Source organism: Tachysurus vachellii, chromosome 14 (genome assembly GCF_030014155.1).
Source record: "Tachysurus vachellii isolate PV-2020 chromosome 14, HZAU_Pvac_v1, whole genome shotgun sequence".
In the NCBI taxonomy this organism is placed as follows: domain Eukaryota; kingdom Metazoa; phylum Chordata; class Actinopteri; order Siluriformes; family Bagridae; genus Tachysurus; species Tachysurus vachellii.
The window spans coordinates 14,990,994-15,008,151 of NC_083473.1; the positions used below are offsets into that span (position 1 = coordinate 14,990,994).

General features: G+C 38.6%; 1 protein-coding gene across 1 annotated transcript in view; it reads right to left on the reverse strand.

Annotated features, from left to right (window-relative positions):
* roraa (RAR-related orphan receptor A, paralog a) overlaps window positions 1-16,720 on the reverse strand; it is a 251,231-nt gene extending 234,511 nt beyond the window's left edge. Inside the window, exon 1 of the mRNA XM_060887520.1 lies at window positions 16,429-16,720. Coding sequence (XP_060743503.1) covers window positions 16,429-16,582 — 154 coding nt within the window. The 5' untranslated portion in view covers window positions 16,583-16,720. The remainder of the gene's footprint in view (window positions 1-16,428) is intronic.
* Window positions 16,721-17,158: the final 438 nt, after the last annotated feature.

Consider the following 17,158-nt stretch of genomic DNA (forward strand, 5'->3'; position numbering starts at 1 on the left):
GACACTTACACTACACACAGCCGTACACCACAGCGAGTGTGTATAATACTGACAATTCTTTCCAATATTTTCCTGAACATTGCATTTAATCATAGTAAAGCTAAACATTTTAGTTCTTCCCAAGTCCCAAGATCTCATCTAATGAAAAATGTTTATTTATTGATAGCGAAGTGTCTATGGAATATAGTATATGTTTTATTCATATTATAAATCTCATGTGCTATTATATATCATTTCTTTTATTATAGTGCTATTATAGATCATTTCTATATTATACATAATATTTTCTTGTCATTCATTTCTATTTAAGGCTTCATGCTTTTTTTTTTAGGATAATCAATTCTAGTGGTGAATGTACTGTAAGTTAGCTGTGATAACACACTCCAGCTCTCGGTGTCAGGCACGACTGTGACAGACAGCAGTAGAAGCGTCACTCCTCCACAACATTAATCTGAGTGAGTGTAGTGAAGGGTCCATTTCCCTTTCATCTTTCTCCCAATTTCACCCCATGACAGAGCGCTAATGTCAAGCAAGTCCAGGTGAGAGCGTGCGGCGTGTCACCGGGCGAAAAATGTCCGCTTTCGTCACGCTCAGCCGTCTTCTTTAATTGAGTAAAACAAAGTAATCTGAGCGGAGTGCAGGGGGGCGTGGGGGGCTAAATGACAGCACAGAAGGTCAACACTTCTCAACCGAGCATCATCCACCATCAGGCCCAGCATGCAGCGGAGTTAATATTGAGATCTATTATCCAGCAGCCTTCCACCATCTGCCTCACACACACCGAGCGGCTCAGCAACTCTACTGTACAGGCTGTGACAAATCAGAATTATACAGAGCTGAGTTTAGGAGAAAAAATACTACACAACATTGTACAATCCACAAGCTAGATATTAATTATCAATCAAAGTCTAAAAAAAAAAACAGACCATAAAAATACAACTAATAAGAAATAACTGCAACTTAAATAAAAGAAATACTTTGTCGATTACCGTCTCTTTACTCCGGATTTGTCTGGATTACTCAGAATGCAGAAATACTCTTGTATGCTTCTGGAAACCTTTATTTCTCCTTATTTGTTTGTTTTGTGTTTCAAGAATACACCTTTTGTTTCTTTAAGCTTCTAGAATCATTTGTGATTGTAGAATTCATTTTGTTCACATTGAGATTTATTTTTTTATTTTCAGTAAACTGCTCTTTGTTTCTGGAAACCATTCTTGCTTAGAAGAATTGTTTTCTAAAATTCTGCCTTTGTTGCTGCCTCGGATGGAGGGTGTTTACCATAAAAGAACCTTTAAATATGTATTGCTAACTAGAATTTGTGCAGACGTGTCTACTGACCATTAGCTACATCAATATGAACCATATTGCACCACATACAGGTATCATGGTATAAAACGGTAACCTTTATTCATCAGCAATTTAATTTCATTTATTTTCTGTAAAAAAAAAAAAAAAAAGTCTAAGTCTGTACCTGGCATTTATCTTGTTGTTGTTGTTTTTTTTCAGCTCCAAAAGAATCCAGAAAACCTCAGCATCCTAAAGGCGGAGGTTGTGCATTACTTTGTACGATGAGAAAAAGCTATTTTGCAGTGAAAAGGCTATTGAGTGGTTTTCATGAAACCTCAGCAAACAGCACTCAGCATGAGGGTCAGAGAAAGCTCACTGCATCCTTAGGAGAGGTCAAATTGCTGTGTCGTCCAACTGTGAACCGTGTTTTGTCAAACCTCAAAGAGATAAGTGAAGCAGAACCTCAGGTGCACACACAAACATGCCTCACATCACGAACACACAAGCCTAAATGCTCCAAGATCTGCACTTTCCACAAACCACTGGCCCGCTCCCATGTTTCACAAAACCAGTTTAGGTATTTGAGGCGAAGAAAAGAAGTTGAGAGAGAGAACGAGTGGCTGAGCTGCTTCCAGAACATTAGACAGAAGAATATCTCACGTGCCAATGTGACCACAATGTGTCAGAAGTTTATACTTGCTATTTAAACGGCAGACGACCTCAGATATTTGGCATAAAATCGATAAGCTATTGAGCTCAAACATAACACGTACTTAACACAATATTTTCTCGAATGTCACATCATTCTTAAGTAACAACATGCTAGTTTCGAAACAATCAGCAGCCCACAATTCATTTTGGTCAAGCTTTGGACGGAAAGAATAACAGCACCAGGTTTCTTCTGGACACTAAATTATCCAGTTTAACCTCCTTTATATTCTTTAATTTTTTTACATGTTCACTGCCCTCTTTATTATTCACATCCAACTGAGGTGGTTTTCACACTGGGCATGTTTGCTGTGGTCCAAATCTGAGTGCACTGGTGTGCAGGAAGGCACATCACCTCTTGCGTGTCCCACAACGTTCCCCTGTCACTTACGGTGTTGTGGAAGCTAGTGATGGCATCATCAGCTAGCGTTACTTTACTTCCTGAACAAGTGCAGACTCGAGTTGTGTTCACATTGCGCACACATTCAGTGGATTCGTGGCACAATTCCAGTGCACCTGAACTCACACCACCCCCTACAGTTGGTACACCACCCACTACAGTCGGTCTGTTTCAGACTAAACTGCCAGCGTTAAAACCCTCCGAGTTCTAAAACGTTCAATTCTTTTGTGTCTTTCTGTTTTGATTGGAATTCATTTAAAGCCAAGAAACTAAAATATACGGATATTAACAATTGTCACGATGCTATCAATCTACTGCCATGTTTTACAAGGGCTGTGAATTGTTAATTTTTCACTTATATCCAGCTCAACTAGTTGGAAAACATTCTGATAGTATTGATGGGCAAAGATTTTGATTGTGAGCTTATACCACATCAGCAAGTCGCTCAGGTGTGAGTTTCTTACAGGAAAGGTTCTAGTAGTGGTATCATAACTTAACCTAAAGATTCACGACAAGACAAAACAAACAGCACTTACTTACTTTATCTTACTCTATCTCATTTTTACAGTTGTTTGGCACCCAAACCAGTATAGATGTAGACTAGTTTATTAAAAGCTTCACTGGTTCCCAGGAACAGTATTATCTCCATCACATATATCCATGAGTAATACATGACAGAATAATGATGAATTTTAGGAGTATATGTAAATATGTATGTTTCTGTATACACTCATGTACCATCTCTAATCCTATACAGTGCTCTGTTTTACAAATGTCTGTTCTTGACTGTTGGGATTTTCTCTCAGGTACATCAGATACCCGAATCAGTAGCTGTACAGTGCTCGAGGCTATGTTAGCACAATCTTCCTGGGAATAATGGCTTAATGTGCCCCCACATTTGCATTGAGTGGGAAAAGCACTCACCTAAATCAGCAGTGCTGTATGCTTGCTCCAATGCCTGTGGGGCACCATCAGTTTTTATCTGTCCGAGTCAGGACACCACTATCTGTATAATCCTGTCCGCACTCTCCCTCACGGTCGTAAGCGACTACGTGGAAGTGCACATGTTTGGCATTGTAGCCTGCCTGCTGGCTTTTATATCCAACTGTGCTTATTTGTCACTTATTTATTATGTGCAGAGTGGATTTCTCAGCGAGCTGATTCTGTGGTTTGAGCTTGTAAAACATGTAACTGAAACCTAGCGAAGAAAAAAAAAAAAAAAAAAAACGTGACAGGCTTATTCGATTAGCAGGAGCCGTAAGCATAACCGGAGCTGTTGGAAAACTGAGCCATTTGACATTTCCTCTTTGTCCTGTCAGTTCTTATTCAGTAAACTCTGTAAGCAAGGTGCATGGTTTTATATACAAAACCAAGCTACAAGCAACGAATACAAGTTTGCAAGCGTATAAAGCGCAATTCCTTCTGTACTATATATTTGTACCAAATAAAGAAATTAGCATGTGTCTAGAAAAATTACAAATCTATGACTCATTTATTTCTTTACATGTCAGTGAGGAGAATATTCAATCAGCTTATACATATTTCCATTTCATTATTAATTCAGTGTTACAGGTGTAGAAAAATCGGTGTAAGAATAAAATCTCCATAAATCTCCATAAAAGAAGAGATTACTTCAATTCCTTTCCGACAAAATGGAGTAAACGTTTCTTTCCTTCAATGTTCCTTGGCTGAAAAAAGGTGTCCACTTTATTTGCTTTCTATATCCCACAAAAGAATGAAAGAGTATACGGCACTGATAATTAGGCCTTACACCACTAGGAGGCACAGAGCGAGAGAGAGAGAGAGAGAGAGAGAGAGAGAGAGAGAGAGAAACACTATGTTGACTCCTAGCAGGCCCTATTAATCTGATCTGAGTGATAACTAGGAGTTTGAAAGGCACTTTGTCCAATTAGAACAGTGTAGCAAATTTCCACCTGGCTTTGACAGAGATGAAGTGGCTCTTTGAGAAGAATCGGTAGCATGTGGCCAGGTAAAAGTAAAAGCCACAATAGCGAGACTGTCATTTACGTTGGTGTGTGTTTTAAAGAGCGCACATTTTGGACAAACTGCCACCTACAGAACAGACTGGTCAATCAATGTCATGTGAGATGAAGTCCAAGAACCGTGCGCTGCAAATGCACTACCGTTGATACAAATGACAGATGTGCTCAATAAATGGCCTGGCACATCATAATTTCAGAGCTCCCACTTCACTTAAGTGCTTCTGCGGGCTGGAGGTTTAATTTTAACCATATGAATTGGAAAAGTCAGGGTGCTTCCACTTATTCCCTCCACTTCCCAGTGACGGGCCATTACACTCTCCAAGTGTGTGATACAAATCCACAAGCATTGATGGAGCTTTTTTTTTTAGTAAATCCTAGTTTTTATTTGTGAAGCCACACAATAATTTCGGGGTACGGAAACTATACGTTTGCATAATAAAATTCAGAAGCTTCATTAACAAGCACTGAGGCATAGCAGATCATTTGTTAGACAAACTCACTGATGCCCCTGAGGTGATTTCTATCAGGCTTATTCAAATTTCATTTCAACTTGTATGGATCAAAACCTAATGATCTCAGATAACCCATAAGCTGACAGTTACAATCAGTTTTAGTTGAAAATTTGCATTGTTCCGATGAGATTTTCTGAAATATTATAGCCGAATTGTTGAACATTTAACCCTATTTATACTCGTTGCTTTTCACATCATATGAAAAAAAAAATTTCAGAAGATTTTGCTAATCCACAAAAAGAACTTTATAATCTATGTATCTTGCTTTGTCATTTTGTGTCATGTATAATTATAATAAGCTCAGACAAACAGACCTGCCTGCATTTAAATTGACCTGATGCTTTAATTGGCCAAACAGTGATAGTTTAGGAGGCTAAACTATTTGCCTAGAGAGGTGGATGTGCCTGGGGTGAGAAGCTTTTCTTAACTGTCACACAGTAATTACATTCTCACAAATGATTAGAAGCCTATTTTAGTGTCATTTCCATGCCATAGCCCTTCATCCTCATACTCAGCCATTAACTAGCCATTAAACAAGACAGACATTAGCGTTCTGATAAGTAACAGCTCAAGGAACAGATACTGTATATACAGTTAATCAGACTGATTGAAGGAATGGTTTGCTCATTAAACAGGTGCCTTTAATATTTCCAGCAGGTCTTGTATTTCTTGTATTATGACATTATATCTTTGTTTTTGTTTTTTTCACATTAGGCCCGAGCCTCTAGCATTACCATCATGTGGTATCAAAGTTTGTGTGATATCTGTTTGTTTAATCGTTGTTTACAATCTGCCAGCATGAGATCATATGAGAGATACAGGCAGCCAGTGACGTGACAAAGGTTATTTTTCCCATTAGCTACACTAACTAACACCAACAAATCAGATTCTGACATTCTGAAGCTACAAGTTTCAGCACCAAAGTATAAACTATTTTACATTTTGGCACGTAATAAATGTAATATAGCTCTGAGAATGGAGACCCGAGGCCAAGAAGTATAATAATGGTGACAGTCACTCAAACACAAAATGACAAAAATATTCATTTAATCCAGATAAACGATTGGTTCTCTGTTAGCTATTGTGCAATTTTGTCTTGTAATTCAAATAAAGTGATATGATAATTATAAGGATCACATAAACCACAGGATTTCTAGTTTCTTTCTCGCTCCCTAAATCTTTCTAGCAGTTGCACTGGCTGCTCCAAACTACCCCAGGTATGAATGAGTGTGTAAATGTGTGTGTACAGTATGTGTGTGTGTGTGTGTACATGGTGTTCTGTGAAAGACTGGTGTCCAGTCCAGGGTGTATGCCTGTGTTGCACCCAGTGTTCCCAGCATAACCTCTAGTTCCATTACAAGCCTGACTAAAATAAAGTGGTTACTAAAAATAAATGGATGGATGGATGAATAGATGGATAGACAGATGGATGGATGAATGGAAATTATTTGCCCATCAATAAACATAAATCTGCTCTCATAACAAATTCAAATAAATCTAGTGAATGTGCTTAATGAATTCTCCTACAGTAAGAACAACATAACCAATGTCCATGTTACAGTAATATTCAATTACAACCCCCTTTCTGAGCCTCATGGAATTACGCTGAAGGTCGTCAAGGATACAAAGTCCTGGGACAAAACACAAGCACACCACAAAATATTTAAATAAGAATGAATTAATGGATTCCCATCCATTGTGATTCAATATGATTAATACTTATGGGTATTGTTAAGCCACTGTGGTCCACCAGTCCATTGTAATTGGTTTACAGAAAAAAAGTAAGGACAGCCGGTATTAATTAAGTATTTCCGTTATTTCATCTGAAGGGAAATTTATGTTTGAGCTCTAAAGATTTTGGTCAATTACTAAAAATTGCAGCTGATCACCAGGGATGCAAGAGGAATTCTACAGGCCTGCGTGAGAGTCAGGAAAGGTCTGATATGCTAAAACTACTTATTTAGGAGACATTGTGAAAGCTAATTAGATCAGTAAAAACACAGATGGTGCTTTTCTTTTAATCAAAATTCTAAATGACCAATTTTTATGATAAACCAAACTTTAATTTGTACAGGGGACTAAATTCTAACACCAAAAATCATTAAAACACATGTTTACAAAGGTCAAATACTTTTCTACTTAGTTGGCGAAATAAATAGAAATGATATGCTTAGATAGATATGTGGGGCTTGTTTCATTGCTAGTTTTTGCTAAAATGGTAATCCAATCATGCAAGAATAAACTCATGACAGACACAAGAGTACGTACATGAATTATAAACCAGACGGCATGATTGAGATGATATCTCCATACAGAAAGTATGACACACATACACACAACAAGAAACACAACAAGAAACACAACCAGTCAACAGGGACAAAGAAAGCATCAATTCAAAACCAGGAAATGGCCTAGATTTTTATTCCTCTTCTGCGTTTCCATACTTGCTTTTATGAATAGGTTGAACACACCTTGTAAAGGAAAAACTTACATGTTAACATGAAAAGCAGACAACATTTTACAACCTCTGGCCAATGAAAACAAGCAACTTTCAGACAGTCTCTGTAGCCCACATCGAGCTCTGGCTAGATTCGCCTTAACGTTATTCTAAGACCAGATACTCGTACCTAAAATCTTAACTTTCACTTGCCAGAAAAACAATGCACTACTGAGCTCAGGTCAAACCAGCTGGCAGCTCTACCACTACACCCACATGGTGTATTAAAGCAACAAGTGATTGGCGTTGACACTTTCCACTTAGCTTTTCATTTTCTGACCACACATTCATCAGAAGTGCTGGGTGAACGGCTCTGCCTCTGCCAAAACTATTCATTCTGAAGTCGCTGAGAAGAATAATAGTGTTTAAGGAACTCCAGGGAAGCGATATAGAAATACTACAGATTTTACACCACTACCACTCGCTGTTTTAAACACATGCTCATACAATGCCGTACTTGGGAAAGGTACAGTAAGCATGTCATCCTACCTTCAGTGTGTGTTTGTGTAACCCTCATTGCACAACTCACACAAATTAGGCGATCTGATTTCAGTATAAATGGAAACACACACCCATAGGCTAATCTGTTGCCCAAAAGCAGGGACAATTTCACTTCTATGCCTTTACATTTCAGGTTACTGCTTGAAAATAAACTTTTAATTCATTACATAGTCTGCATTACCTTTCCTAACCTGCAAGAGTTCAGTGGCAGGCACTGAAAATTCCTCGGAGTGATCAAGTCTCATGAGACTACACAGTGCCATGCCTTCAATTACACCACAGGCATAGCTGGGTCACAGCATGCGTGCAACAGTAAATTTAGATGCCTTTAAAGCGCTCCCATAAAGCGTGGACTACATTCATTTATTCTTATTTAAACCGTCTAACTCAGATATGAGCTTCTGTAAATGGGACATAGATCTGAGTGGTGCCCAGTCACTGGAGATCTGACATCAAAAATTTGGTCCCTGTCTCGAGCGCATGGCCTGTATGAAGCACCGGTTGCAACACTGGTGGGTTGCACTCCAAAATAAATTGTCCCAACAGGGCACAACTTTCAAATTTAGTTCAAAGAGGCTAAACTTTGTCTAATCCGGACACCATAAGATTAATCATATTTTGATAAATAATAAAGGAAATATAGGACATGTTTCTTACATCCCCTAAACTTTCAAATTGTACATGATTTTAGTTTAATTGGGGTAAAGTTGGCGTCATTTGAGAAAATTTTTATCCTGTTTTGAGAGCTGGAAAAAACACAAACACTACGACTACTTTAGACCTACTTTTATGAAAAGAGAGAACTTTGCATGTGCAATTCCGTGGTATATCACTAAAGTATATCACGTTTATCTGTGTTGATGTAGGACTAGTCCTTGTATCATATTCAATGAGTACTAAGTAAGAAGTGCACAGAAGGAAAACATACAATGTCTCCAGAATTATTGGCACCAATTATTCAATTTGTCCAATCAAAAAAACAGGAGATACTATTTAAAAAAAAGTTTTATTAGAACTACTTATTAAATCTGTTAAAAAAAATGCTTTTATAACAAGATGTTCTGAAGCACAAATAAAGAAATAAACCCTTCCTGAGATAACTTGACAAACTGCATCAATTAAACTTCACCAAGCATGAATAGAACTACGCTTGGATTCATACTGTATATTGTGGTCAAATGAATCAAAAATCAAAGAAAGTGGTCATAAATGGTGGTAAATGTGGCCTGCATGGAATGGAAAGCAAATGATAGCCAAGTGTAAAATATGGAAGTGGATAATTGATGCTTTGTATCTGTTCTGTTTGATAGTTTAAGGGAAATGTTAATGTGAAAATACACAGTACCATTAGCTAATTCTGCTAGATACCAAGATATTTCACCTCAAACCCTGGGTACTTCTGCTAGGAGGTTCAGACTTGGGTACAGACACAAGAATTTGAGAAGACGAGCCAAACCTCCTTCCAAAATCTACACAGCAATAGTAAAAGAGTGAAACACAAAATCGATGTCTTGCAATGACCAGTTCAGTCTCCAGATTTAAACTCCCCTGAACACCCCGGGTCTGAATTGAAAAGGTTTACTGAGAAAATATATTTTTTCGCCTATTCCAGCTTGACTGTAATTTAAGTTCAGTGTTTAGACTCAGGCATGATATAGCTGTTTCAGTGCAGAGAGGGTTTAGGGCCTTGCTCAGTGGACAGACAGTGGCAACATGACAGCAAAGGAGCTTGAACTTTTAACCTGCTTATCAGCAGTCCAGAGCCTTAAGCACTCACTGCCAAAAAAAAGTTGATTGTAAGATGGGAAATTATTTTAAAACCAAATTAGATATCCCTGTTCTTTTTATCAAACACTGCTCTATTTCATTCTCCAAAAGAGTCCCATTTTTGTTTCATCTGTCCACGGCGCTTGTTTCCAAATTGCCTCTGGCGTACCTAGATTGCGTACTTCAGACTGTGACTTTTGTCATGAGGTTTGCAGGTAAGGTAATAACTCTGATGACACTTCCATGCAGATCATGTTTGTGCAAGCCTTGCTGCACAGCAGAACAATCCACTACCAGTCCTGTCTTAGCTAAACCTATACTATGCCTTTCTACCAAGCAGACGCCCAGTTCTATGCAGACATTTTCTAGACCCTCCGGATCTCACCTCGACTTCCACAAATCCCTTTAATTGCTATTTCCTTAATAGCATTTGAGACAGAAAAAACTGTGAGCTGGAAGCACTCTGATATCTTTTATAGCTTTCCTCTGCTTAGTAGGCATCAATTTTCATAATTTTTAAAGTGTTAGCAAAAGGTTTGAAGAGTCAGAGAATTGCAGTCCAATTCCAACTGACAATTCCTGACCTGAGTAATGAGTCCCATAATAAGTGATGTCTGGTCTAATGGGTTAATAAGGATTTGAGACTTTACAACTGGACAACTAATTACTTTTTTTTTTTAATCAAATCTGAAGAAACTGTGCATGAACAACTGAGGGAAATGTTAATATTCAGCATTTTAAAAACGATATAAAATATGTCATTTGGCCAGGGGTGCCTAAACTTTTGCATACAGCTCTGTCAATTACTGCATGTTATTCTTTTTTTTATATTCATTTTATAATTATAGGAGGCACAATATGCACAAATATTTGTCAATAATTTGTCATTCATGTTGCATATAACATAGTAGTATGCACATGGGAATGCAGAGGTTGACCCTGATGATGCTGAGCTATGAACTTTTAGAAAATCAATCAGAGTCTTAATACACCGATAAAGTCTACATCAATAATGTGCAGATGCATAAGCTAGGAAAAATGATAAAAACATATATTTAGTGCTAATATTAGCTGATATGCAGCATAGAATTAGATATGATGTGATGAGCTAATTGTTCAGTTTCTAATAGTCTCCATATTCAAAAGCTTATTCATTACAAAAAATTGTTGCCTGGAAGATGAACGTGTGCTATCTCATGCATATAATGTAACCTTGAAGCATTGTATCTGCAACACAAAGATTCAAAGTTTGCATAACAGGTGACTGTACAGACACAAGTGAACTTTGGTGTGCTAATAATGATTTCATGCTAAAGTGCTTAGGAAGCTTTCTGACATGCTCTGGCACATTGGATGTCCCAGATGTTCTTAAAGCTCTTTGTGCTGATCTGAGAAAGACTGCACGCGTACACAAGTTATGCTGTAGAAATACTACAAAAACAGAGTCCTCTATAGTGGAAATTCTCCTGTACAGAGTACACGCCGGACGCTTCAATAACCTCTACGCAAACATTCTACACACAGTCGGATGCAACGCCTCAGACTGCTGAAGATCAGAGATCTTATGTCATTATGTCAGAAAGCCATCTGCTTGGTCATCACTGTGTGATCTCGCTGGGTCTGTTTTCCAGAATATAGTAGCTAGTCTTGATTGTGGGCAGCACTGGGACATTTCTGATAAACTCTCTCGTAAAATCAAAGGTTAAAAAGGTTTTTTAAGAAACATTTACTTCTAGATCAGCACCACAAATTCAACTAGAAGACTTTCCTGGAAAAATTCAAATTCTTGTTATTTGAGAATGTCACCGACATTTAAAAAAAAGGGCTATAAAGCGGGAATAATCAGGCCGTCTCCATGGCTTTGAAAAGCTTTAATGCACAAACTTTTTTCTAGAGGCCTCGGCCATAACGTCCCATTTGTATTTTGTCAGCACTGGGTCAATGCATGATGTACACTCCTGCCCTGAGTGCGGAGTTAAACAGTACTGGCTCTGGTGGTGAGAGTCCACTTTAAGCAACCAGACACTGGAAGCCACAAGTGTTGGGCTACTTTCTGCCCAGTTTCTTTGACCAGCCACTGAAAACAACCGCTCTAACCAACCTACTATATTAAGAGGTGTCTGTTGTTTTTATTGTACATAGCTACATGGTGGTATTTGGCCAGGATAAAGCTACAATGCTAGTTTGTAAAATGTGTGGAAATGTGAATGTTTTTGTTCTGCTATTGAAACTGGTTTCTAGTCAGTAAAATTACATTCATTGGGCTGATTACAGGGTTTATGTCATATCAGAGGGCACAGCTTGTCTTTCCATTGCCCCTGCTGGGAAGAGTCAGTCAGCGCACCACCAGGTGACAGATTTCAGTAACACTGAGAAAGAGGAAGCAAAATATTGTTGTCTGACATGCCAACTAATAAGTAATTATAGGCTAGTCCTTCACAGATGGCAGACCCCACAGAGCTGCCACTTGCAGGAAAAATAAGCCACTGTTCCCTGCATTATGGTTAAGTACATGAACAAGCTTTGCTTAAGCAAGAGAGACTTCATATGTGCCTGGCTGACTGATTGAAAGTCTTGTGACTTTAGGAACTAAGTGCAGAGATGTTACCCCCTGTAGGCACATACAATAAAAGCATCTTACAGTGTAAGAGGTAAGCCTTCCCAATGGGGGTCCTTCTAAAAGGCTTTTTTTTCAATGTTCTCTCATTTTCACATTGCCCAGAAAATAAAAAAAATGCAGAAGCCTTGCAATTATTATTTTTTTGGTTTGTTTTTAAAAGTCTGGATATATTTTTTTGCATTCAACCAAATTTAGTCACTCCCAAATACGTAATTTCACCCCATGATGAATAGCATGCCTGCAATGCAACGTCAGTCCAATCGTCCAGTACAAAGTAGCACTGACAGGTGTTGCAACATGTACACAGGGCCATCTGACTGTATCTCACTGTCAAAAAGATAAATGCAACTTTAGCCTTTGTTATTTGCGAACATATGCAATTTACATTTGCTTGAAAAATGATTTTCAAATTAAGCTTGCCTAATTATGAACAGTGATGTGGGCAAATGAGTACTCTGACTAATAAGAAGAAAACAATCCAGCTAGGGACTGTCGAGCATGATGATCAATTTCATCTGTTTCAACAACAGGAGTTAACAGATCTCAGGTGTTCCTACAGAACTGCCCACTGAGAACGTCAATATCATTTGTCAAATGTTTCGGAGATTCCCAGCTAACAAGCGTTCATTCTGCTAATAAAACGTCATCTCTATTAGTAGAGAATCTGGTAGAAATGTTCAATTAGCTTCAATTTGCTATGTTAGGAGACCAAGAAATTAGCTTGTACACCAGATCAGCAGACACATCCACCAGTTAGCAATATTACTGAACAGACTAAGTGAGCGGTGCAGACAGAACAAGAGTGATATTTATAAAAACTAGAGGAACTAGAATCTCTAACATCAACCAAGCCAAGTGCAATCATTTTTTTTTTCAGAATTGTGCTGCACTAAGTAGTAAAAGATATACTGAAAAATTCATATGCTGCCTACTCAACCTTAAAAAAAAAACACACACACACACATTCGACTGCAGTACAATTACCAATACAGCTTCGAGGCTGAGGCCCTGGATAGAAATTGCAAAATGATGTTCATCTCAAAACTATACTCATACTTCTTAGTCAGCTTTTAGGATAAGTGCCACAAAGCTCATCTCACATCAGCAATTCATGCAGCCTAGCTAATAACATCTGTATCTGGAAGAAAAGTAACAGGACCTTTGTTAAAGTCGCAGCTCCACAACTATCTCACACGGTCTGGGTTTTCGTTGCCATTAATCACACCATTAATATTGATTATTTCCAAATGTCTTCCTCCAAAGGTGAGGGATGCTACACTGTGATAATGGTGCCTTTTCTCTTCATTAATGACTCTAGCAGACATATAAGACTACTGCACTGCACCTTAGGACACTTTACAAAAGCTAATGCTGAAAGAAGTTTTCACTACAGCAGGAGTGCGAGTGCTCATAGTAGTGGAAACAAGTTCAGCTTTACCAACTTAGCTTTACCTCAGAGTGGTACTATCTACATGGAGATATAGATATATAATAATAATAATAATAATAATAATAATAATAATAATAATAATAAACAGATTAGGAGGTATAGTCTATGAACTGAGTTTTTATATATATATATATATATATATATATATATATATATATATATACACACACACACACAATTTTTTTTATGTGTACTGTGTACAACAAATTCATGCAACATGAAACCCACAACACCACAACACACTACACACACCACTTTAATTTCAGTAAGCCATAATATTGAACTCCATAAAATATTAATATTATAATCTTTTACTTTCCGGTTAAATTTAAGGATGAATTATGCATTACCAATCACTACTACATTTTACTCCAATAGTCACTAGTTAGAAAATATAATTGTATGACATTACCACAGAAATACAAACTGTAACAAATACACTCGAGTAAGAAAAATACCATCAAAAACTACTTAATAAAGTGTATATGTATATGTTTAAATGTCAAGGTTGGTGTGCTATAAAAATATATTAATTGGCCTGTGTTAGGGCTGAATGCATGGTGAAATTGGTAAAATGGGAGAATGTTGCTCAAATGGGTTAATAATCTAAAATAAATAATGACATATAAAAAAGGATATTGTTGTGGGTGTGAATGAGTGCGAGTTTGTGTGCATGGTGCCCTGCAATGGACTGGCGTCCTGTCGGGGGTGGGGGGTTAGTGTGTCTGGGTGAATTCCTACATTTTGCCCAGTGTTCCCAGGACAGGCTCCAGATCCACTGTAGTCCTGACCACGATAAAATAGTTACTAAAGAATGAATGAATGAATGAATGAATGAATGCCAAAATTAGAAAAGAACAATTAGCACTATGCATGATATAATGATTCTTTGAAGAAAATGGAGGCTGGAGAAGAAGAAAGCATGAAAGAAAGTATCTCCTTTTCATATGACTTATAGTAATAACTGCCATAAAATGTATGTATATGAGTACAGTCACATCTAAGCTGTTCCTCAAATTGTCAGGGGAAAAAATCTGAGTATATTTGAAACAATCCTGGTCAGGGCCGTGAAAGTGAACACTGTATTTCTCTCTATCTCCCATTCATAATGTTACATAACAGAACTGTGTGCCTTTTTCCACTCTGCTTTTGCCTTCCAGATGAACTTTAGTCTCTTTAGAATTAAAGTCTCGGGGTGAATATAGGTCAGCAGGTTATGACTGAAGCATGGCTACACGACTTCAGTAGAAAACAAACTGATCTGCTGTCATATACCTTCTGCTGAATGCTATTACATAACGAGGCAGTGCTTGGAAAACCACCAAGTTAAGGGACGAAGAGAAAGCTGTCTCTTTTAGAACGCGTAGAACTTGTTAAAGGTAGTAAGAACAAAATGTTTAAACAGAGTTTATGATTACAAAAGTTGCTGGAAGAGCTGAGAAAGTACAGAACCACCTCTCTCTCTCTCTCTCTCTCCACTCTCTCTCCCTCTCTCTCTTTCACTCTCTCTCTCTCTGATACTCTCTCTTTCTCTCTCTCCCTCCCTCTCGGTGTCTTTCTCTCTTACTCTCTCTCCCCATCTCTCTCTCCCTCTCAGTCTCTGTGGGTCTCTCTCTCTTACTCTTACTCTCTCTGTGTGTTTGTGTGTATCTCTCTCGCTCTCTGTCTCTCTCTCTCTCTTTCTCACTCTACTCTCTATCCCCTTTCTCTCTCTCTCCCCCCCGTTTATGGTAAAACTTGTTACATAACCAGATTACATTCCTCCTTCCTCATATCAGCGCTAAATATAACGCTTCCACGATGAAAGGTGGACAAAAGAATACGAAGTTTAACACACACCGAGTTCCCAAACCCAGAAACTTGTTCCGGGTGCGTTTTGTTGGGCGTTTTGGTGAACGTGAGCTACATTTTCCGCTCAACTTGGAGCAGCTCTGTTGAATGGAGGCAGCTGAGGGGGCGTGGCTAAATCCCCCCTTACTGTCTGTACTGTAAAACACGGACTGCTCATAATCACACCTTACTCATTCCTATTAATTATTTAAGACCACGATTTAAGTCACCGTCCCGTCAGCGCCCATCTCCACTCATTTTCACGTTTTAAATGGTGCCTTACACCGGGGTCGCTGATAGCAACCACGGCGTGAGCTGTACAGCGCGTGACACCGAGCCCGGGAGCGCGTGCACTGACACGCGAGCTATACTGACAGCTAAATGTGTAAAATCCACACCAGTGCATGCCTTTACAGAACAGAAGGTATATCCCGGGACGGAGAGCTGGTGTGTTAAAGTGTGAAAATGTCCAAAAGTTCACTTCAAATAACAAATGCATTAATCACTTTCGTGCAATTCGGCTCTCATTATTAATCTATATTTAATCACAGCTGTGTGTGTGTGTGTGTGTGTGTATGTGTGTGTGATCATCTCTGAAAGCCAGTGTTGTCATGAACAATAACAAGAAGATCAACAACATTATTGCACTGACAGTAACTCTTTTTCTGTTATATGTCCTTAAACAGTCAGTAAATCGTGTTATTAGGCGCTGTTTTTCATTTAATTCGGTAAAAATGCACTCCGTTTTCATGCACATCAGCGCCTGAAGTTGATCATGCAAAAAGAATCCGGTTTGAAGTTTGGTGCATGAGCAGTACTGCTAATATAGAGGTGGCACTTGAAGTACACTTACCTCTGTTAGTGCTCGAGCAGCTGTGTCTGCGCACGGGCGCTTGGTGCTCGGCTTTCCGCAGAGCGTCCAGGTTCAGCGGACTCTCCCTGACCGCGCTCGCCGCCTCAGAGGCGCTCTTACCCGGCTCGCTCGTCGGATCAGGAGGCGACTCCATGTTGTATCTCAGAACGCTTTTTTTTCAGTCTAAAAATAATGCCGCTTGCGATATCACGAGCCGTCGCGATGAGATTTCGAGCTGAGGCTCTTCGTCTGTCTGTGTAAATTTACAGCTGAAGTAAGAATTGTTTAAAAAAAAAAAAAAAAAAAGAGGCGAGTGGAAGCAGGAGGGTGTTTGGGTCTGATTGTCCACTGGCAGCGCTAGAGAGAGCTGGGAAAAGGGAGAGGCTGTCAATAGCCGATGAATGGATGTGAGCGCTCTTAAGAGCCCTCTCACACTGAGCCACAGCTCTTTCATGCCCTTATATTAGGTGTCACGGATACATGGCGACATATTTGCCAAATCTAAGATACAAAATAATACACACAAAAACAATTTTTGGTATAAAGGCACTGTATTGGCAATGAAGGCTTCTACTCACTTCACTTAATCATTTTAAAATGGCACTTAGTTTAATACAAAATCCTAATATTTACAAGTGGTTGTTTTTGGTGTGGATTCATTCATCTGTGGATCCTTTAGTGAAACCAGAAACTTTATTGTTTAGAAACTATCCCATGGCAGGAAAATTCA